General features: G+C 48.5%; 1 protein-coding gene across 1 annotated transcript in view; it reads left to right on the forward strand.

Moving 5' to 3' along the window:
• The window catches only part of LOC137142114 (butyrophilin subfamily 1 member A1-like), a 40,415-nt gene that overhangs the window by 2,311 nt on the left and 13,868 nt on the right, over window positions 1-24,236 (forward strand). The window contains exons 3-7 of the mRNA XM_067531344.1: window positions 560-841; window positions 2,219-2,323; window positions 20,614-20,730; window positions 22,480-22,827; window positions 23,727-24,008. Of these exons, the coding sequence (XP_067387445.1) occupies window positions 560-841; window positions 2,219-2,323; window positions 20,614-20,730; window positions 22,480-22,827; window positions 23,727-24,008 (1,134 nt within the window). The remainder of the gene's footprint in view (window positions 1-559; window positions 842-2,218; window positions 2,324-20,613; window positions 20,731-22,479; window positions 22,828-23,726; window positions 24,009-24,236) is intronic.

Below are 24,236 nucleotides of genomic sequence, written 5' to 3' on the forward strand. Positions count from 1 at the left end.
ACATTTATGGCCTTCTTATCGGTTCACTACCGGTTGTTACTTAGGGGTGTAGTTAAAATCAGATGCAGCCTTCTTATTTCCTGAGACCATATAATTGTGGTGGTGGTGGTGGGGAGTTATGTATTTACCACTCTTAGAGAAGACGGAGCATTTCTCCCTTGCTGCTTTGACACTGTAACCATGAAGCCAATTACATTTTTTTACAATAAATATATCTTTCCAATGCACTTACTGTCAGATTTTCCAAAAGTTCATATCCCATTCGGGTATCTAAATGAAGGGCTCATATCTCCAAAGATGCTGAGCACTCAGTTGCTCCTGTGTTGAGAGGACAATATTTCCCACTGATTCAGTGTGATTATTTTAAATATTGCTTCACATTTTTGTGTCCATGAGCATTGGGATTTCAGAGATTCCAGTATCCATTTAACCTTCAACTGGCTACCCACATGAATTAGTGCTTTCTAGTGTGAATAAGGGAACCCACAAACTGTCCCTCCTCCGTTGTGCCTTATAAATTAATTCATGGAATTAACACCTTTCTGTATTTCCCCCTTAGCTCTAGGCTCTGCTCCTCTCATCTCTGTAGAGGGTCACCAGGATGGAGGGATCCGGGTGGTTTGTCGATCAGCTGGTTGGTACCCAGAGCCTGAGATGCTGTGGAAAGATCTCAATGGGCGACATTTACCATCACTCTCTGAAACAAAATCCCAAGGGAATAACAACCTTTTTCTAACAGAAACTGCTATTGTTGTAAAAGAACAGTCAAACCAAAACTTGTCCTGTTGCATCAGAAACACTGTTCTCAATCAAGACAAGGAATCGGCAGTTTATATAGCAGGTCAGTTACCATTCAAATCCCACCCTGAAATCACCATCGCTAGAAATAACAGATGACACAGGAAGAAAAGAACTGAAACATCTGTGCTGGGTATTTCATAATCCACATACAAAGAAAGAAGATGGGAGGCTGGTATCTTTACGGGGTCGCAGTTTAGGCAGCCTGATTCCCTTAATTGTGAGTATTAAGGCTATGAACGTTTTAGATTTCATGTAAATTTAATATTAAGTCTGACTTTCCTGATATTCTAGTGCACATGCACACTCACACTCACACACGCACACTCACACTCACACACACACACGCACACTCACACACACACACGCACACACACACACACACACAGACGCACACACACACACACACACACACTCTCTCATACAAAACTTCCACCAGTTTTTAGGTGAAACTTTCACTCAGTTCACTGACACAATATGTTCCTGCAACCTTAAATTCATATTAATGATTTATTAAAATGTGGTAAATTTTGTACTGTGGCTTGTTTGTGATCTTGTCGCTGCACCAACTCATTCTTCATTCACTGTTGTGCATAATGTTACCTATGTCATGTGATGTTGTTTCTACTGACGTTCAATGGGACTTGTGCTCCTTAAGTCACTCTGGTCCAGATCCACAGAGGGACTCAATTTACCCTGGTCTACACAAAAAAATTGCACTTATTAACTATTAAGTTAATCAGTTCCAGAGAAGGTCTTAGGCACATTTGAAAAGTCCATCCTGCTTATATCCATCATGAAGTCTTTAAACCATGATCTGAGGACTTCAATAAGTCAGTCATAGGCTAGGGGTCTATTACAGGAGAGGGTGGGTGAGGTTCTGTGGTCTGCGTTGTGCAGGAGTCAGAGTAGATGATCATATTGGTCCCTTCTGACCTTAAAGTCTGTGAGTCTGTGACTGAATCACTGTGAACACAAGACCAGCAAATGAAAATTAGTTAGTTTGCTGCACCAATATCTTTAGGAATTGTGATTGTGATTTCTACAAATATTTGAAGGTAATAGGAGATTTTTGAAAAATCTCCTAATTAAAATGGCAATTTCTGAATGTTGCTAAACACTAAGGGACAAATTATTTGCTGGTGTAACTCTATTGACATTAATGGGGTTTTATGAGCAGATAATTTGGCCCTGAAGTCTACGGTTGTCTGTATAGAAATGAATCAAACCAGGCCTGTTTTTCAAGGATAAATCAGTGTTAAGCTGTGTTGGTTGGAGCCATTTTTAAGATCAGTTTCTGGTCATTTGTGTAGTACACACATGGTCTCGCACAAATCCTGCTGTATTTGTATGATATAAAGACATCTGCTTTTAGTCATCACTTCCAAACTAAGGCAAGTCCTGGGTGTTTGTTTTTCAGATCCCTTTTTCCCGAGGGTGAATTCCTGGATGGTGACTCTGAGTGTGATCCTGATGGTTTTGTTTGGTTTCATTGGCCTCACTGTTTATCTCTTTAAAATGAAAGGTAACTATCAGAGGGAGAAATACACTGGATATGAAGGTTTTAGTCTAGTAAATGAATAAGGGCAATTTAGGGATTTTAGATGAAAAGAATGTGTGACCTGCTGATGTTGTCCTAACTGAAGAAGAAGAATATATGTGTATTTATTGATAGAGGGTGGTGGCAGAGGTGGTTGGGAGAGAGAATAGAAAGTGAACCAGACAATCAGATCATAGCAGACACAGCTGTGTTCTGCTCGGTCCTCCATCTCCCCATCTTTCCCAGTTCTCAGGGGGTTACAGCTGTCTGTCTCTGGTCCCACTTGAGACAAGGTTCTGCAAAGCCTAGGCTCCCATATGTGTACTTCAAATCTCTTTTTTGCTAATGAAGTGTAGTGCACCTTGACATTACAGTGATGGGCCGTATAGAAACGCCATGTGGTAAAGCAGTAAATGACACATTTGTTCTTCAGTCAGGGAGGGGAAAAGGTCATATCAACTTATACATAACTCAGACATCCCTGTCCATGCCTCTGTTCACTTAATCCATAAAGAATATCTGCCTAATTTCCGAATAAATGGGACATGTCCCTCTATGCTCCTAATGAATTTTGTTACTATAGCATGTCGTGTTCTAACTCTCAGGAAGCACGAGATGAGAATAATTTGTTTATTTCTGTATTTTTCAAGGGAAACTCACTGAAGAAGTTGGTAAGTTTCAATTTTCCTTTTTCCACAAATACAATTTTTGATGCTAGTTTTGATGTGGTTTTTGATGATAGTTACACATTTGTATATAGGCTTGATTGTTTTTTTGATTTATTTTTATTTTTGTGTGTGTGTGTGCTGGGGTGGGCGGAGGGAAGAGGTTGGGGTGTGTGTGTGTGTGTGACCGGCTGAACCTTTTAGGGTCTGTTTGGGTGTTTCCAGAGACCCTTTCCCCTAAATCCTTCTAATCAAGAAATGAGCTCAGCAGAGGCACGTGTCTCAGGGGTGTGGATTTTTCATGCACCTGAGAGAAGTGGCTATGCCAATTTTTCAGTGCAGACAAGACCTCAATCTCAGAGTTTTTCACAAGAATCTACAGAGGTCTGGCTTGTTAATGAAGGTGTGCTGCAGTGGGAATTTTCTGTAATATGTTTATCAAGCATATGTGTGCCTCAGTTTCCCCTATAAGCGGCATTGTTACCCAGTAGGGGGGAAAAGGACTGTTTGCTTTCAGAGCAGGGTAGGAGACATAAGTACAGGTGCTGCCTGGCTGTCTGGGCCTTAGTCCCTATATTAATAAAGCATCTGAGAAGACCATGGCAACTCCAGTCACATGGACATTGGCATCTAGCAACCAAGGACCCAGAAGCAGATGGATTTCCCCACACCTGAGCAGGGAAGTTGAGCAACATCCCCCAGCTGAAGTAGCAAAGGACTGGAGAGGTGTGAGGTGGGGGATAGACGGTGGCTGCTGGAAGGAGTCGGGGCTCTCACCTGGGGTCTGACCAAGGGGGTCAGACAGAAAGAGAGACAGACAGAGCTAGGACAGTGGGGCTCTGGGCTGACCAGAACAGTCTGTGCTGTAACCTTCCATTCTTGGTGACAATGCAAGGGCTTCCTAGGCAGCTGTGTCCGGGTAACTAATACACCCGACTGTTCTGACAGCGCTCTTTGAGTCTCTCTGCGAACGCTCGGTGAGGTGTATTTATCCCTGAAGTCTGGACAGCTGGACCCCAGGACAGGGTTTGTCTTCAACCACTCCCTGCTGCAGTCAGCTTGGACCTGGTCTGAAGGGCCCTTTTGAGTAGCGAACGTTCACAAGTTGTCTTCCTACCAGCGGCTCTGTTGCAAGAATCACCTACCTCTGAGTTCCAGCAGCCTTCCTCCTGCCTGCCCCCCCCTTCCTGTGACAAACTCTCCTTTTCAAGATCATGTCCTCCAAGTGGAGCAGGCCCTGCAGCAACGCCTGGTTAATACCACTTGAGCCCAGAGGAGTTTTCGTTTTTTCCCATCTGTGGTGGGGGTCTGGCCCCTTGCCAGAGTCCAGTTTTATATCATTTGGAGTAAGTCTAAATTAGATAAACTTCACACCACAATGTTATTTGGGGTGTGGGAAGAAGCAATAGAAAAGAAGTTGAATAGAAATAATCACCCTGCCTGAACTTTTTATTGATGATAAAGAGAAACAACATGGAAGGGAAGGAAAACTCATACACTTTGATATGTATTTCTGTTTATTCTGTAGGGAAACGAGATCTAGAAATTGGTAAGTGTCATTGTCCTTCCTCTGCTAAGAAATGTTTGTACCAAATTGGATGCTCATGTGAGAGTGTAATTGAGTCGTCTCGGTTATGTGACCTAGTGGTTAGTACACTTAGTGCCCCCTCCCAGTGGGCAGGTCTTTCAGTATAGGTCCTCTTTCAATCAGAGGAGCAGGGAGGCGGGCAGTGGTATTGGAGTCCAGGCCCATCCACTCCACCTGGCTCTGACCCAAGAGGAGGGTCAACAGTGTCTGGTCCCCACAGTGGTCCTCTGTGTCGCCCTCCCTGCATCACTTCCTACCTCTGCTGTTCTCCTCCAACTTCCAGTCCAAGATAAGGTGAAAAGAAAAAGAAAAGGCAATCAAAGCATCAGCCCCAACCAGGCTAAGCGTACAGTCAGTCCCTTGGGGAGACTTCTCTGACCCAATATGGCCATTCTTATGTTCTTGTCAGGACCCTTCAGGGTACGTCTGTCCTCCCCAGCCTCTCCCTTCTGAGCTGGATTACTCCCTTTCACCCCTTTCTCCAGTTGGAGTATGATCTGCAGGGCTGAAGGGTCAGGAATACCTGGGCCCAGTGCCATCTTTTCACCATGCAAGCCAAGGATAGAATTGTATGCTATCCCCTGACACACCCTTCCCCTCAGACTTTGCGCTGTGGTGTTCTGGGGCCAGTTTGTGTCCCCTCCATATTGTGATAAGAAGTCAGCATATTTGTTTTCTGTGCCTGAATGATGTGCCAGCTGAAATGATTAGCCTCCATCCACACCGCAGAGTACCCAGGTAACCAACCTGAATTAAAGTGGAACCTGGACTGTAGCATATACCCAAAGTCTTGCCAGCCAGCCTGAGTTTAAAGGAGCAGCAAACTTGAGTCAGAGTTTTTGTGTTTGAGCAATAAACAGCTTAGGGGCAGCAGCCAGGTAATATCCTGGGCTAACTCTGCAGTGAAGATACACCCTGGGAGAGGGAGACTCCTGCAGGTCAGTGGAGGTTCTGATGATTTATATGATCGGATACTTCTGGAAAACTTGTAACTTTATTTTCTCCTCATTGTAATAGTATGTACAATATTGAAGCATGAAATACTTGTTGAGATCAGCTCTCATCTCTAATGATGTGCTTGGTTTTAGGGTGGAGAAGACACGTGGTACCTATAGAAGAAGGTAATTAACAATAGTATTTTATCAATGTCTATATATCAGTTCCCATGAGACAATGTTCCTATTTTTCCTTGAATGTGGCAGTGGATGTGTTAGTTCATTCCCCAGCATCCTGCATTTCACAGCACAGCATGAGGTGAGGCAGGGCTGTGATTGTGTCCTAGCACACCACAATGATCTGTAGCATAGTGCAGCTACTCTTACTGCCTCTCCACTGCCTATATGGCAGCTTCCACTCATTGTACAGAGCCAGTGGGAAATGCAGCTCCACAACCTCTAGCCCAGGGCGAGTTGGTTTTCTGTCCATGTTCTGATGGCCTATCTCCAGTGCTGCTCTGTTTCTTCCTTCATCTTCTCTATGGAGGAAGCCAGTAGCTCTGCAGTGACCTCATATTGACTTGGTGAGCAGGGAGTGTGTCTGTGGGTGATCCTTGCTCTAATCTCAAGCAGAGGGACAGAGCCTTGATCACACACAGAGGCTCTCCTGGCTCCAATATACAGACCCAGGGAGCTCCTGTGACCAGGCTGCTAAACTAGGACACAGCAGAATAAAACCAGCACAGTCGGGCTCTGCAACCTGGGATCTTGTCTCTTTTCTCTTCTCTCCAACTACCATGATACCAGAATTCTCCTGTCCCTGTTAAATAGGAATCACTTTAGTCTCCCAGCACTAGCATGGCCCTCTCTTTCTTTCCACCAGCCACCTACTCCACAGCTCCCCCCACACATCGCTTCTTCCTCATTCAACTAGGAGCCCTTCCCCTGTGTTAACCCCTCCCTCATGCTCATGCACTTTTGTGTTGCAACTGCTGCTGAGCAGTGCAATTCTGGGCATGTTCAATCCTGCTCCTGTTTGGCCCGTTGCTGTCCGAGGACTGACATTTCAAAGCAGGCAGGATACCAGCGGGAGGGAGGCCCCAAACCAAAGTCCAGGTCAGGGGCCGCAGGGACACAGTGAGATTCAAGCTGGGGAGAGGAGGGGAGCTCTGTTAATGTTCACTGAGTTGTACAATCTGCCAGGACCTCCAGAGTCTCTAGGCCCCTCCGTGGGGAGAGGTCGGGGCAGGGGGGGAAGATTCCAAGTCCCAGGCCTGGCCCAGCTGATTCTTTCACTCTGTGCCTGACTCGTCTCTGCCAGGCAGTGACTCTCTCCAGCACTTTGCTGCCATCTCAGAGCTGACGGGTAAATCCTGGAGGAAGGAGATTTCCTGATTCACGCTCCAGGCGGGGCAGATTCTGTCACTGACACCATCAAACCCTCCCCCAGGGCTGAGCTCTGCCCCTAACGCTCTGATTCTCTCTCCCCAGCGAATGTGACTCTGGATCCAGACACGGCTCATCTCAACCTCGTCCTGTCTGCGGATGGGAAAAGTGTGAGATGGACAAACACACGGCAGGATCTGCCCGACAACCCTGAGAGATTTGACACTGCGCTCTGGGTGCTGGGCTGTGAGGGATTCACCTCGGGGAGACATTACTGGGAGGTGGAGGTGGGGGTTGGGCAAGGCTGGATTGTGGGGGTGGCCATAGAGTCTGTGAGGAAGAAGGGACGGATCAAGTTTAGCCCTGAGGAGGGGATCTGGGCTGTGGAGTTGTGCTGTGATCAGTTCCAGGCTCTCACCTCCCCTCGCACCCCCCTGCCCCTGCGCCGGGTCCCCAGCAGGATCCGGGTGTGTCTGGACTGTGACCAGGGGCAGGTGACATTTTTCGATGCTGGTGACCAGGCCCCAATCTTCACTTTCCCGCCAGCCTCTGTCCCTGGGGGGAGAATCCGCCCCTGGCTCTGGGGGGGGTGGGGATCCCCGCTCAGGCTGTGTCCCTGAGACACTGGGGACCATCTAGCCTCACACACCCTAGTCTCTATGACCCTGGAGGACTCCCATCTACCCAGTCCCAGGCCCTTCATCTCTATGATCCCTGGAAGCTCCTTCCCCCTCCCTGCAGCACCAGGGATGGGAGGGGGAGGAGGGTGAAGAACCCCTGGAGCTGCAGGGGGAGCAGAGGGGCCCTGAGGGGCAGATGTGGGGCTGGGCAGGGGCAGAATTAACAGCCGGGCTGGGGACAGGCAGACGTGGGGGTGGCCGGACCCAGCATTAATTAATGAGGTTTGGGGGGTTGGGAGAAGCTGGAAGCTCCGCAGCGGCAGGGAGGGTTTGTACAATCTGTGGGGTTAGATCTCACTGGGGCTCCCAGCCAGAGCTCCTGCCGCAGGGCCAGTCACCTTCCTCTGTCGCTGCAGGGCTGGCACCACAGTGATTGTCACACACACGCAGGGGATGGGCAGGGAGAGTTCACAACTCACAGGATCACCCAGATACAGTCTGTGTTGTTCTGAAACCTCATGTTTTGCAGGTTCAATTTCACGACTTTCGATACTGACTCATGATTTTTAACTTCTGGGGTTGGCAGAGCCCCTGGGGCCAGTGTGGGTTGAACCAGAGCAAATAGAGGAAAGAAAAGGGAAAGATAAAACAAGATAAACAGAGATTCCTGGAGAAAGGGTGTAAAATTGCCATGAAAACAATGAGAGGAAAACATTCTGAAGAGGGGAACCAGCCGGAGGCAGCGAGAGGGGAAGGGATAAATTCAGTGAGAGAATGGAGAACATGAATGGGGAATGATCTGTGGCAGGGACCAGAGGAAAGTGGAAGAGAAACAGAAATAAACAGGGATGGGAAATGTGGGCTAGAAATATGGTGAGTAAGAGTGAACAGTGTTAAAGAAAAGGGAGGAGAAAAGGGAACACAAAAGGGACAGAGAGATTTCTAAAACGTCACTGAAGATGAGACTGCAACTCATTAATTGCACATTTCACTTCCTTGGCTTTGTTACCATTTTAGTGTCATTAAAAAAACTGTTCCCAAATCTGTCTTTTTTTTCTGTTGCTGGGGTTATTGAAGCTACTTCTTAGCTCCTTTTCAATCTGACGAGTATTACATCACATTAAAGCCTGCAAGACAATTCTGATTTATTTTTTGTTTCGTCAGTTTCCCAGCTGCAATTGTTGGGGGTAGAATCGTGGGATTTGCTTCCCTACTTGGCTGTAAACCTCCAGCACCAACCGGGAATATACCGGCATGTCCCTATGATTCGAGCTGAGGCTTTACTGTGATATGTTGCTATCCAGCCTGTGCTCTGTCTCTTGTGCTGTCTATAGCCATGTAAACCAGGCATTCGTCAGCTGTGCTCTGTGGAGAGGAGGCTGAACATGTGGTGCTGATTCTCCTCTTCTTTCCAGAGGTACTGAATTTATTCAAAGGTAGCTAAAGGTATATGAAATATGTTGTTCACATTTCTTCTGCCCATCAGCAATTGCTGTGGGCTCCAGGGAGGTGTTGATAGGATGGGACCAGCTCCAAGAGACAGTCTCTGGGCATTTGTCTACATTGGGGCGTAGGATTCTCTCTAACATTGTACAATCTGTGTGTAGACAAGACAAGTGATGGTTTCACTTTCCCGCTGGCCTCTGTACCTGGGGAGAGAATCCACCCCTGGCTTTGGGTGAGGCCAGGATCCCAGCTCAGACTGTATCCCTGAGACAGGGGGTTGGAGTGGGAATGTCTCTGGAGGACTCTTGTGTAGTGAACCCCTGATACCTCATCATGACCCCCTGGAAGTGTTTTTTCCATCGTTCAGGTTAATCCATCCTTCTGAGAGGCGGCAGCTAGGGGAATGGAAGAATTCCACTGTCTACACAGGGGGTTAGTTTGATCTAGTCATGGCATTCAGGGCACAACATTACCTGAGTGACGTAATTAGGCTGATCTATGTTTAAGTGTAGACCAGGCGTAAACGGGGTTTCCCTGGAGCTAGCTGAAAACACAGGGGCCCAGGGATTAGCTGGCAGCTGTGTGCAGTGCGTGAGGCAGAAAGCCAAGAGACGCAGCCGTGAGTGTGACCCTGGCAGGAAACAGAGACAGAGCTTGCTTCAGGCACGGGATTCCCTGCAAAGGCAGACGTGGTTTCTGAGTAAGGAAACTGCCTGCTGCTGTTTGTGTCTCCTGTGCTCAGCACACAGGAATGTGTGGACATTGTTTGTAAATAACAACGATTGCACCAAGGAATACCTGACTCCTGCCATCAATTTCTCCTCCCAGTGGAAGAACCTAGTAAGGCCCCAAACGCTGGCTAACTGCTCAGGTCAGAGGAGCCGTGGTACAACCCGAGTCAGGATCTAGACCAACAGCAGCAAATGTGTTGGTGGGAAACACGTGCGGGGAGTCCCTCAGCAAAGAGCCTGTGCAGAGGAGTAGGTTGCTGCTGACTGTAGACTTCAGCATATCCAGCTTTCTGTGCTGAACGATCCTTGTTGTCCCTTCTCTCTGAGCTGACACTCCTCTCCCCAGAGCCAGACAAAGCAAAACATGGATCCCTGGCACGTATTTCCCCCTCCCCTGCCCACAAATCCAGGCCGCACAGTGATTCTGAGCTCAGTTTTGGACCAAGGAGAAGAAATGACTGGAAGAGACTGGGGCAGCTGGAAGGGCGGGAGGCGAGTAGGATTGTTACTTTCCCTTCGTGTGTTGAGTTATATGATGTTAAAACCCAAAACCTTCTTTCCAGCTCTGCCCTGGCGTTGTGAATTGGCTGGGCTGGGGCGTAGCCTTGAGTCTGCAAAATCATAAAGCTTAGACCAGGGGTTCCCAACCTTTTTGGCTTGAGGCCACAAATACCATTTTTTGAACCCTGAAGGGCCACCAGTCTATCAACTCATAAAAAATATACTGACGTAGAGACCATTAAGGACAACAAATCACTACATATTTAAAGTAAACATTTGATGCTACTCTGCTCATTTTTACATTCACTATTTTACACCTACAAATTACTCACAGTACGGCGCACACTCACAGACAAGACACTCGTGCAGCAGTTCCCAACCTGTGGTCCGCAGAACCCAGGTGGTCCGCGAGGCTGCTACAGGGGGTCTGCGGAAAAGAAAAATAATAACATCCTCACCAAGGAAACGTACAATTTCAAATAAAAAAGTAATTTCATATAGTTTAAAATCGACTAGTAGCATGTGGTGGTTCGCGAAGTTTTGGAGGTTGAAAAGGGGTCCTGTAGGAAGGTGCCGTGGCCTTGCTTGGAGCCTGGGCCCGAGGAAGGGCCGCAACGCCCAGGCTGGACAATACCAGGCCCGTCAGGGCAATCTGCCCGGCAACAGAGGGGCGGAGCTTCTGCAGGAACAGGAAGTATAAAAGGCAGGCCCCTCAGCTCAAAAGGGGAAAGGCTGTCGCCAGAGGCAGATGTGCCTTCCCGCCGGCTGTGGCTTAGGCCTGACCGCAGCCGAGCAGCTTCTCCGAGCAACCGCCTCCCAGGGCGGAGGCCCCAGAACCTGCCAGGCCCCAGGGACTGGATCGAGGCTGCCGGGCCCCAGGGACTGGACCGAGGCCCCTGGGGGTGGGAGATACCCCCTGAAGCCGGCCAGGACCTGGAGGAGCTGCCCAACACCGGAGAATCCCAGGAGCCCTGTGACCTGGAGGAGCTGCCCTCTGCAGAGGAGCTCCCCGACTTGCCGCCGCTCGACGAGGAGGGACTGGTGAGACTGCCGTATGCTGAATACCCCAGCGACCCTGAGGACATGGAGGACTCTCATGTACCTGGGCACCAGGGGGAGGAAGTGGCCCAGGGACAGCTAGCTGGACAGCGGCTGAATCAGGGACTAGCTCCAATCAGTGTGTTGTGGCTGGAGCCCCCCTGATTCAGTGGCAACGGCTGTGCCACTGCTAGGGCCTGGGCTGGGACGCAGTGGAGACGGGTGGGCCTGTGTCCCCCTCCCCCTCCCCTGACCGCCCCGGGAGGAAGTGCTCTCCCCTGCCGCTCTAGACAGCGCATCCACTGCCAGCCTGCCTCGCCCCGCCTGAGGGCCGGAGGCCATAGACTGCGAACCTGTCTCACCCTGCGTGGGGGTTGGAGACTATTGGTACTTGTCAGCCCGCCCTGCCTGAGGGCCGGGCTCAGACTCGTGCGCAGGCACTAGAACATTCCCCGGGTAACAGGGCGCTGTGGCCTTCCTGGGGGCCTGGACCTGAGGAAGGGCCGCAATGCCCCAGGCAGACACTACCGCTGGCCCACAGCTCCACACCCTCGAACAGGTTGGGAACGGCTGCACTGGTGTGGATGAGTGACTGTCAGCACACACTGACGCACATGGCCTGGCATTCATGTCACGGTGGGTGACCTGCTAAGTGCAGGCCAAAGCTCAAGGCTCTGATTTGTAGAGTCCTGCCCCCTCTCCTCAGGCATGGTGGGTCCTGGCTGCTCCCCCCACTGCAGACAGACAGAAGGAGTTCAGTGAGCAGGCTGCCTCCTTGCTGATCTCCCAACCCACTGGCTGCAGCAGGGAAACTACATGTGTCCTGTAGCCCCGTGCACTCCACCTGGGTCCCTAAGCAAGTGGCTCCCTTCTGCAGCCAGGGGAACAGGAGATCAGTGCTCCCCTCCCACTGCCTCCAGCAGGGACCCAGCACCTAGGGACCCAAGCAGAGCGCTTTGCCATGCTCCCTGCTACAGCCAGGGGAGGGCAGCGCTGATCTCCCGTCCTCTTGGGTGCAGCAAGGAGCCTGCACTGGTCTTGTAGCCCCGCGGCAACGTGCTCTGCCTGGGGCCTTAGGCAGCACATCCCTTCTGCAGCCAGCGGGAGGGGAGCAGCGGGACACTTTGAAAGACCCCACGGGCCACTTTTGGGAACCACTGGTGTAAACAGACCCTGAGTTTAAGCTTTTGTGTCCTTGTTTGTTTGTTTCCTTCCCACCTTTCCCTTTCATTCACTTTTTGCTTCTTCACACCCTGCTGCTCCCGTTCCTTGCCTAGGGAGTTCCTGCTTCCTTCTTTTCTTATCTTTCTCCTGCTCCTCCTCCCGGCCTCTCCTCTTTCTTCACCTCATTCTGCACCTGTGCAGCTGATGTCAGTGGGACACGCCCCTCCCGTTATCAGCCAAACCATTTCTGTGCAGCGGGAACAGAGGAGCAGAGATCCCAGCAGCCATGGCCTCAGCGACTCCGGTACAGGAAATCCAAGAGGAAACCAAATGTCCCATCTGCCTGGAATATCTGACGGAGCCGGTGACCACACACTGTGGGCACAACTTCTGCCGAGCCTGCATCACTCAGCACTGGGAGACATGGACAAAGGGGGACTATGGCCCTTTGTGCTGCCCCAACTGCAGAGCCCGGATCCAGGCAGGGGCTCTCCGGAACAACTGTCAGCTAGCAAATATAGTGGAAAAATTAAACACCTGGTTTTCAAAGAAGGAGGAGGAAATCTGTGTGAGAGACACGACAAAGCCCTGGATCTGTTCTGTGAGGAGGACGGGGAAGCCGTGTGTGTGGTTTGTTGGAGATCCCCAGAGCACAGATCTCACTCGGTGCTTCTCATGGAGGAGGCTGCCAGGAAATACAAGGTAGGAAACTCTCCGCATCCGGTAAATAAAGCATGAAAGACAATTCTGATTTATTCTTTTTTTAATAATCCAGCTGCGGTTGTTGGGGGCAGAGTCATGGGATTTGCTTCCCTAATTCATTGTGTTGCCCCAGCACCAACAGGGAATATACCAACATGTCCTTATGATGGGAGCTGGGGTTCTACTGTGATACGTTACTATCCAGCCGGTGCTCTGTCTGTTGTGCTGTCCATAGCCATGTAAACCAGGAATTGCTCAGCTGTGCTCTGTGGAGAGGTGGCTGAACACATGGTGCTGACTCTGCTCTTTGCTTCCACAGATACTGAGTTTATTCAAATTATTGGCTAATGATATATAAAATAGGCAGAAGAAAGGTGAACATCTATCAGTAATTGCTGTGTTGCCCACGGGAGTGTTCATGGGATGGGACCTGCTGCAAGAGACAGTCTCTGGGGGTTTGTCTACACTGGGATGCAGGTGTCTCTCTCACATTGTACAGTCTGTGTGTAGACAAGCCAAGTGGTGGTTTCACCTCAGTGTAACTGGTCAAGAAGAAATCTGTGGGTTGGGGGGTGTTGCGGGGATTATGGGTCACTTTGATTAGCTACACTGAGGTGAAAGCATCACTTGCCTCATCTCCACTAGGACTGTACAATGAGATCATGGCCTCATTTTTGCTTTCACACTGAAAAAACATAAAAAAACAACCTTTCACCTAGGGTGGACATGAGCTAAACGATGGGATGTAAAGGGAAAGACTCGTTGCCCAGGCTGTGACTTAATCTCTGTGAGCTTCTAATTTTAATGACTGGGTGTAGGATCCATGAAGGGACTTGTGCGTTGCAACTCTGAGCTTCACTGTAACTAACTTTTGGGTTCCTAGAACATCACAAGAACAACCCTGCAACCCACAAAGCCTGAGGTAGGCGCCTAGTCTCCCTGTACGATGAACGGAGACAGGCAGGTGCCTTAAAACATAATCCACAAGAACCAGCATGCTGGCTGGGGAGCCATCTAAACTAGTCACTGGGAGATGCACACAGCAGGGTGTGTCCTAAACCCCGCCCCCTCTCAAAGATAGGCACCTAAGGCAATGTCTACCTACAGGTTGTGTTGGTGTAATGTATGTTGCTGCGGGGTGTGAATAGCTCCTCTCCTGCTGAGCAACATAAGTTACACCCAGAGAAGCGTCGATGTGTGCAGTGTTATGGTGGCGGGAAAGCTGCTCCCGCTGACGTAGCTGCTGCTGCTCATGGAGGTGGTTTTATTATGCCAATGAGAGGGACATGCCCTAAAACTGGGTTGGGGGCTGAGCACCTACTCTGCATGTCAATCCACCGCCGGAGTCGTTTGTTGTGGGAATGAGTTAGGGACCTGCTGCGCTGCACACGGCATGGGGGCGGGTTTTGGGGTTGCTAGCCACTTTATAGCTTTTAGCCCAGTGGTAGCACACTTGCCTGGGATGGGGGGATACAGGTTCAAAGTCCCCCTCTTTTACCTAAGGGGAGAAAGGATTTGAACCATGGACCTATGGCATAGTCTGATGGTGGGATTCTTTAGTCTCTCCTGCCCTCACTCGCCTTGAGCACGAGACCTGGACCAGCTGACAACCACCGAGAAGCATCTTCCTCATTCTGGCTGGGGGATGGGAATTTTTCTTCTTAAATGTGACATTGAAAGCAGTGTCTGCATGACTTCCTCAGCAGAATTTCATATGGGCGGAGACTCTATTTTCTTGAGTGATTGTGCTGGAAGGATCTTAAATTTAAAGTCACCTTTTATTTATTTATCACTGGGAATATAGTTCTGGGCAGATCCTCAGCTGGTGTAAAGTTTCATTGCTCCACAGTGCTGCTGAGATCTGCCCCAGCAAGTTTACAGTGCATTGAATGTCACGTCTTCCCCAACACAGCTACATACACTATGTCAAGCACAAGGGCTAGAACTGCATAAGGAGGAGCTGGAACTTCAGAGGAAGGATTGTCCGGTGGTCAGGGTGTGAACCTGAGACTGGTGACCCAGGTTATATTCTCTGTTTTGTGAGATTTCTGTATGGCCTCAGGCAAGTCACGTCATTTCTCTGGCCCTCAGCTCCTCAGCCCCCACCTGTGAAAAGGGGTGAGAATGTTTTCCTATTTCACACGGCTGCTGTGAGGATAAATACACTGAAGATTTGGGTATGACTCAGCTCTAATGATCCTGGAGGCCATAAAAGATCCCAAGGTTGCTAGAGGGGAAACACACATCCAGAGCTACCTCCCCTGCTGCACTCAGTTTCAGTCCAATCAGTTGCTCAAGTTACCCATGAGCAGCACCTCTAAGCCCAGTATGTGACAAAGGGCAGAGCCCCTGAGAAGGGAAACCAGACCCCTATCCCCAACACAACACAGCCATCAAAGCAAATGGACCAAACCAAACAAGGACAAATATTTTTCCTTATGTTAAAAACCACCAAGTGGAAAAGTTCATTACAAACAGAAACCTTTCGTGCTTAATTGGCGTCCTTCAGTTTCTCCAGGGAAAGTCTCCCTCAGTGACATGGGCTGGAGAGGAGGACAAGAACAAGGTCTTGGGGGGGGGGGGGGGGGAAACGGTCAGGAGTTGATGGTGAAAGGTGGGAAATTGATACAGAAACAACTTTCCCCCAATTTTTTTCTCAAGTTAGTTCTAAATAGCTCAGACTGTGAGGTTGGTCAATGAGCTGGGTGCCCAAGTCCATCCCTGGCACAGGCTGGTGGCAGTGCTGGGGGGCAGGGAATAGGAAGCGCAGAACACTGAAGTGGGACCAGGCTGACATGGACGGGTCTCAATTGTACATTGAAAATGCCCCCAGCCAGGCTGGTGCCAGAGTCCCGGCTGGGCTGGGTCAGTTCTCTGTATGGCCTGGCGGGCTGGACCCCTGCCCAGTGGCACCAGATTGTCTGGCTCAGCTCAGCGCTGGGACGGGGCATGCTGAGGTATGTCGCAGACACACAGAGCTCAGACTGACGTGGTGCTGAGGGGCAGATGTGGGGGCTGAGCAGGAAGCAGAATTAATAACTGGGCTAGAGACAGGCAGATGTGGGGGTGGCTGAGACACAGAATTAGTTAAATACGTTTGGGGCTATGGGAGAAGCTGGAAACTCTGGCCCAGCAGGAGCGTTTTGTAAATCTAGCCTGCCAGACACTAACAATCAAGGACTGACAGACCCACGGGATTCATGGCTCATTACAACCAGCTGTAACCCACTGACCCTCTTTTTGTCCTATGGCTGCAGTGGTGTTAATGGCCCCTCTACTGTGACTGGTCCAGTTGAAGAGCTCTGTGTGGCTCGAAATCTTCTCTCTCTCCCCAACAGAAACTGGTGCAATGAAAGAGATGAGCTGCCCCACCTTGGTGTCTGTTAACTGGATTCCTGCAGTCAGGGCTTCCTGCTCTTCCCAGTCTTGTTCAGGTGATGACAGACAGTTACATGACCTGTGAAACCATCACACTGGGATTGTCTTGGTCTGACCCCATCCATGCGCTGCCACTTGTAAAGGAGCAGCAAGAACCTGGAGGTTTGATTCAGGGATTCAGGAACCGGCGGTGATGACTTGGCCCAGGACAGCCCCGTGTCTGCACGGACCGTCCGAGCTGGGACTCAGCTAACGCTGCTCGATCCGGGCTAGATTCTGCTCTGAGAGCAGCGATGGGCTGGGCTCGCACCTCCAGCCCTGGCAGCGACACAGACCCAGGCGTCACCGCACCCCCCGCTCCGCAGCACAACGGGGGTTTGTTACTGCGGCGATGAAAGGGGAAGTTTCCATTGGGGTGAGATGAAAATGTAGCGAACATTGTGACAGTGTTTAGCAGTTCTCGGCCCGGCCAGATCGGGCCGTGGAAAGCGGAGCCTGCTGCCCTCAAACACCCTGGGCGGGTCTTGGAGCGAGGATCCTTCCCCCCACAGCGTAACGAGGATGTGACGGGCACGGACAGCCCCGCCTCTGTCCTGTGACTTTGCTACTTTCGATTCCCATCTCGGTGCAGGGTCGAGGCAGACCCGTTTCCAGCAGTGCCCGGCGCAGGACACAGACCAGAATTGATCCTGCAGCCTCGGAACGGACCCAGCCGCGGACAGTGTAAACTCGCTGCAGGGGAATGGGTGCGGAGTTTAGAAAACCCCAGATCTCAGAACTGCCCCGAAGCTGATCCCCAGGAGCAGGTGGGTGAGCTGCTGTCCATTGAATGTATCTGCCTCTGCATCGCTCTGCTATTCCCAGCAGACATTTATCGCTGCCCCGCGGTGAATTGTTCACTGCTGGACAGGGGCGTAGGGAGAGATGGGGGAGGGGACTGGCCACGCTCCTCGCCCCTCCTCCCCTTCCCACCCCCGCATGACTTGGAGCCATGCAGTTGCTTGCTCCTCTTCCCCCTCCCCCCGTCTGTTCTTTGCTCAGCCAATAGGAAGGCAGCGTGTGGCAGAGCCAATGGCAGGGCTGGGAACCTGCAGCACTTTTTAAAAGTCCCAGAGCGGAGCCGGGTTAGTCTGTGCACAGCAAAACCGACAGAGTCTGCAGCAGCTTAAAGACTGACACATTTCTGCTTTCCTGGGCTGCAATCCGCATGGTCAGCTGCATGAAATAGAAATCAGATGGGGGTGTGTATATATACATCTAAGGGTAAGAAACATAACAATGGGGAGGGCAAGTGCTAACAAAGTCCATTCAGTTAGAGTAGATGAGGCCTATTCACAACCATTGATTAGGAGGTGAGAATGTGTGAACAGTGACAATTACTTCTTGTAATGAGAGAACCATGCCAAATCCCTGTTCAGACCCAGTCTGATTGTGTCAAGTTTGCAGATCAGTTCCAGCTCTGCAGTTTCTCGCTGAAGTCTGTTTTTGAAGGTTTGTTGTAGAAGTATGGCAACTTTCAAGTCAGCTACAGAGTGTCCTGGGAGATTGAAGTGCTCTCCCACTGGTCTATGGATGTGACCATTTTTTATGTCTGATTTATGTCCATTTACCCTTGTGCGCAGTGACAGTCCGGTTTGGCCAATGTCCATGGCAGAGGGGCATTGCTGGCACATGATGGCATATATCACATTAGTAGATGTGCAGGTGAATGAGCTCCTGATGGTGTGGCTGGTGTGGTTAGGACCTGTGATGGTGTCACTAGAGTCCATATAGGGGCAGAGCTGGCAACAGGGTTTGTTGCAGGGATAGGTTCCTGGGTCAGTGTTCTTGTTGTAGGGTGTATGGTTGCTGGTGAGTATTTGCTTCAGGTTGGGGGGCTGTCTGTAAGCAAGGATAGGTCTGCCTCCCACAGCTTGAGCGAGTGAGGGATCATCTGCTAGGACAGGTTGTAGATCCCTAATGATGTGTTGGAGAGATTTTAGCTGGGGGCTGTAGGTGATGGCCAGTGCTGTTCTGTTGTTTTCTTTGTTGGCTCTGCCCTGTAGTAGGTACCCAGAAGCCCACGAAAGCTGATGCCTGCAGAAATTTGTTAGTCCTTAAGGTGCTACAAGACTCTTGTTGTTTTTACTTTTTAAAATGTTCAGTCTTGAAGCAATCACTGACTCCGCTGGAGGGCAGCTCTCAGCCGCAGGCTCTGGGCTTAGTCTGAAGCTGCTGCAGATTTCACTGTGATCTGCCCCCACCTTCACATGTTAGAAAGGCTGGAGCAAGCGCCTGATGACACAGGTAGAGACAAGGCTGCTCAGGCAGCGGAGGGAGCTGCTGCCCCAGGGGATGATGATCCTCGCAGACAGCCCAGCTTTGGAAGTTTAAGGACACCACTGGGCAGCCCAGGGGCATCTGCCCCATCCCGCTCCCAGCTGCACCCCTGTGTGCGGGGAGTGGGGGAGAGCGGGAAATAAGCCCACATATACCTTTCCCCTGTGGGGCAGTGTCATTGCTGCTGATAGGGGAAGAGGAGGTGCAAATGCAAGCATTGGCCCTTGGGCACCGGAGACCCACAGTGCATCAGTGCAGCAACATGATCCTAGAATCCCAGGATAAATGTGTCTTACTCTGAGCACAAACTTTGCTTTTGAGCTCTATATTCAAAATGCTACATGCTCTATTTTCTCCTGTCATTGTAATTTAACATCAGCCTATTTTGGTTACTGGATTTAACAATTTATTTCTTTCCTTTTATATTTTATTCAAGAAAACTGCACCTGATCCTGCTCTCAATGCATTCAAAGGGAGATTTGATATGAACGAATTCACTGTATGTTTCTGTTTTGTAAAGTAAGTTACAAACTCATGCAAATCCAACTTTATGGGGGAGCATCTTACTCTGTCATGCCCTTTACTTAATTGCTCTGGTTATGGGACTGAATCTTTTTGCCTGTGATATGTTGAAAGAAAAGAAATAGGTAAAAAAACCCAACAAGAATCTCTTACTCTCTCTCTCTCTCACTCACACACTCACACACACACACACACACACACACACACACACACTCTTTCTCATTCCTTAACATTTTTTCTCCATTAATGGAATTATTACTGACTCTTACACTGATCTGACTTTTTTTAATGTGGATTTTGTAGGGATGGGACAAAATCAGACTCATAAAGGAAATACATTTTCAACTTTCATGTTATGGAGTTAGAACAGCCATTCAATTAAAGAGTTCACTTAACAATATTGTTGCAGGGTCGGTTGAAGAGAGAGAAATTGAGCTGGGTGGAGTGGTAAGGATCATTTATTCGGTTACAGCTTCTAATCCACTCGTTTCTCTTTGTCATGAGCGTCCAACAAAGTGAGCCCCGAGTTCCCTACTTTACAACTTTTTATCTAAAATAATAGGTAAACACACACACTTCTACAATGCCCCATAAAATCCCTATTTGGTGATATAAAAGATTATAAAATGAATATTAATGGCTACGGGAGGCATATAATTATATCGGCCCCTGTTTGTTATTTCCCACGAAACTTGCGTAGCAGATACATTTATCTTAAGAGCAGGAATGACCATGAAGTCCCTTAACAAACGATCAACAAGGGAAGAACTAGGGGGAGAGATCCCGAGCCTTCCCTAACAGACATACTGCCTGGGAAAGAAGAGAGACCAACCTTTTACCACATTCTTTGTCCAGGTGGTGAGGGGAGGAATTGTCGGGGTGAGGGGGAACAGAGCCTGCCCGTTACCATGGTGCCTATTGGGCAGGTTTGCCCTGTTCTGGACACTGCTAAAAAGTTGCTCTGATTTGCTCCCTTCTTCCCTAACTTCAAGGCTAGAAAAGTGCTGTGGTTTACACATGATTATTGCTTGGCTAGTACCTGGCCTTTTTAGCCCAAGTCAGGGGTCCTGCAGAGGACAATTCATGTCCAAAGCCTGGGCCCAACTCCCAGCCCCCCTGGAATGTGGGCCAGCGCTGACATCCTTTGTCCCTGCGCCCACAAATATATTTACTCTTTTTTTTATTCAATGTGTCCTCTTTAACATTTGACTTCAATGATTTGATGTTAATCAGTCTTATGCTCACTATAAGTTTTTTCCCTCCTTCTTCCTGTTGTCTAGATCAAGTTGCAGTCATGATGAAGGTTCTCTCCTTCTGCCAGAGCTTCAAAGTCAACTTCCCTCTCCCTGGTTTTATTATTTTCTTCCTTACTTTTTACGTTCACTACATGGAATCAGGTAGGAATCCGCAATGTGTCTGCTGTTTCCAAGAGCATTGTTTCTCAACGACCAGTCCATGGACCGGACTGATCCCTGAGATCTCCCTGACACAGTTTAGGAAGACTGCAAGCCAGTCCAAGTCGGTCCCTGGTATCAGAAAGGTTGAGAAACACTGTCTTAGAGGATTTATTTAGGCTCCTGTAGTGTCTTCACAACATGCTTAACTCAAAGTCAGTGGAACTACTCACAGTGTGTAAACTTAACCACACTGCAAGATCAACACCTTCATTATTCAATTTTTGCTCTGATTGTGTTGCTGCTGGGTTATTTTATTTCCTCCTGGGACAGTGTACAGGGCTGTTTCTTCACACAAGTATTTTTAAAAGATAGTCAAGGATTCACAAAGCACTGGATGAACATTTATTGAAGAGTTTAATAATAATAATTAATAATAATAAAAATCAACAAATTACCTTGGTGGGTTTCAGATGTAAAAAAGATCAGAGCCATAGTATGAGACTCACATGTTCTCAAAAATCTAAGAACCAGAATATATTGATGTCATGTGACTTTTTTATTGAGTCTGTTACCTAATATATGTAGGTTAGGTGTAGTATACATCATATTATTAGGTATTATGTGCACAATAGTCCAATAGTATGCATTATATGTATCTATATATCTGTAAAGTGTGGGAAAGTTAAATTAACGGAATGTATTATGCTCTTCCCACAATTCTATGGACCAATCTAAAATATCCCACAAAACGTTGCAAAGCTGAAGTTAGCGTTCACAAAGGAAAAAAGGAAGCCTATTAAAGCCAAGACACATGAATGGTGTGTCCTAGCACTGCTTGGGATGTACCTCTACCCACCTGGTTTGTATGTAGTGTCCAAAGAGAGATAAGGAAGTTATAGAACACATTGAGGAACTGGTGGGTTGGATCGTAGGTGATGTATGAAGTGCTTTTTCACTTGTAAACTGCCATGATATAAATATAAGTGGTTTTGGGAGTGTGTTTTTGAAGCACAACTTCTGTGTAAAGTGAGCACGCTGCCAGATGAGAATAGCTTCCAGGAGAGAGGATATGTGTGCCTCCTTGTCGTAGTGAACTCTTTTCTCTTTAGGCAACACGTTTGGTTAAGTTCAGTTATTTGGTCTCTTGATCATATGGCGTCTTGAACCATATTAGTCCAACAATTGGCTGTAGCAATAGGGCTGTGTCTCAGGAGCACCTTGATGAAAGAACACCAAATATGGCCCCCCCCCAGCCCTGATGAGGCCCAGCAAATTTCATAGCAGTGTCAGTAAACATGTCAATTCAAGTGCACTTAGGAAAACAGGCTGTTGAATAGGAAGCTTGTCTCAACTACACACCTAGCACGTCCATTCCCAGTTCTCTGCCTCAGTTTCTCTGATGTGACTCTGCCATGGACTGACGCACCCCTCTTCAGCTTCCCACCCCGTGTCAGCGCCGTATGCCTGTGCCATGGACTGAACCTCCCTTGTCTGTTATCAGCTCCACACCCCCTCTCAGTGCTGTGTGTCTGGGCCATGCACTGCAGCTGAGTGTTCTTATAACACAGCCCCACCCCCACTGCACATGAGCACTGCTCTCTCTTTTAAGCATTCAGGCTGAAATTTTCCATGCCGGGTGTCTGCCTCTGCCAGAACTTTTTGGAAATGGAACCTGTTGGATGTGTCTTTCCTATCCAATTCCCACCTTCCTCTGAGCTTATTTTATTTTTTTCCTGATTCATTTTCCAGCCAAGTTCGCAGTGATTGGACCCCGTGACCCTGTCATCGCCATCCCTGGCCAGGACACTGTGTTGCCCTGTCACCTGTCGCCCAGGATGAGCGCTGCAAACATGGAGGTGAGATGGTTCAGGTCTGAGTTTTTATCCTTTGTGCACCTGTATCACGATGGGAAGGATCAGTACGAAGGGCAGATGCCAGAGTATCGGGGAAGGACAGAGCTTTCGAAAGATGGACTCACTGATGGAAATGTTCCCTTGAGGATTCTCAATATCAGACCGTCTGATGAAGGACAATACAACTGTTTTGTTCAAGATGATACATTTTATGAAGAAACCATATTGGAACTGTGGGTAGCAGGTCAGTGGCTTGTGTCTGTTTTATCTTTGCATGGTCTGCAGGATTTATTCTTTCCTATTACAACAACTGTGACTCCCTGCTTGTGAAATATTTTACAATAACAGAGTGTATCTAAATTTCAGCAAACAGCCACTTTCACAGCAGGGAAAATATGCTGACAACTTTCCCGACATGTTGTTAAAAACATTTTCAGGATGGCACTTTCTTGCCATGTCTTGATTGACTCCAAAAGGGGTCTTAGTTAAGGGGGAAAGGAATTGTGGACAAATATGGCCTTCCAGCTGCTCTGCAGTCATTTCTAGGATGTGTGGCTAAGGTGGAATTGCCAGACTTTTATGGCCTTCCGATTGGTTCACTACTGGTTTTTATGTAGGGGTGTAGTTAAAATCAGATGCAGCCTTCTTATTTGCTGAGACTGTATAATGGTGATGATGGTGGTGGGGAGTTATGCATTTACCACTCTTAGACAAGACTGATCTTTTTCCCACGCTGCTTCGACACTGTAACCATGGAGCCAATTAGATTTTTTTTTTTTTTTTTACAATAAATCTATCTATCCAATGCACTTACTGTCAGATTTTCCAAAAGTGCATATCCCATTCTGGTATCTAAATGAAGGGGTCATATCTCCAAAGGTGCTGAGCACTCAGTTGCTCCTGTGTTGAGAGAACAATATTTCCCACTTAGTCAGTGCTATTATTTTAAATATTTCTTCACATTTTTGTGTGTCCATGAGCACTGGGATTTCAGAGATTCCAGTATCCGTTTATCCCCTCTAGAGACTACTCATATGAATTAGTGCTTTCTAGTGTGAGTAAGGGATCCACAAATTCTCCTTCATGCCTTATGATTTATAAATTAATTCATGGAATTAACACCTTTCTGTATTTCCCCCTTAGCTCTAGGCTCTGCTCCTCTCCTCTCTGTTGAGGGTCACCAGGATGGTGGAATCCGGGTGGTTTGTCGATCAGCTGGGTGGTACCCAGAGCCTGAGGTGCTGTGGAAAGATCTCAATGGGCGACATTTACCATCACTCTCTGAAACAAAATCCCAAAGGGATAACAACCAGTTTGACACAGAAACTGCTATCGTTATAAAAGAACAGTCAAACCAAAACTTGTCCTGTTGCATCAGAAACACCGTTCTCAATCAAAACAAGGAATCGGCAGTTTATATAGCAGGTCAGTTACCATTCAAATCCCACCCTGAACTCACCATCGCTAGAAATAAAATGTGACATAGGAAGAAAAGAACTGAAACATCTGTGCTGGGTATTTCATAATCCACATACAAACAAAGAAGATGGGAGACTGGTATCTTTACGGGGTCACAGTTTAGGCAGCCTGATTCCCTTAATGGTGAGTATTAAGACTATGAACATTTTGTATTTCATGTAAATTTAATATTAA

The sequence above is a fragment of the Emydura macquarii genome, unplaced genomic scaffold (assembly GCF_026122565.2).
Source record: "Emydura macquarii macquarii isolate MOO-44397 ecotype Brisbane River unplaced genomic scaffold, CSIRO-AGI_Emac_v2 contig_3150, whole genome shotgun sequence".
Lineage (NCBI taxonomy): Eukaryota > Metazoa > Chordata > Testudines > Chelidae > Emydura > Emydura macquarii.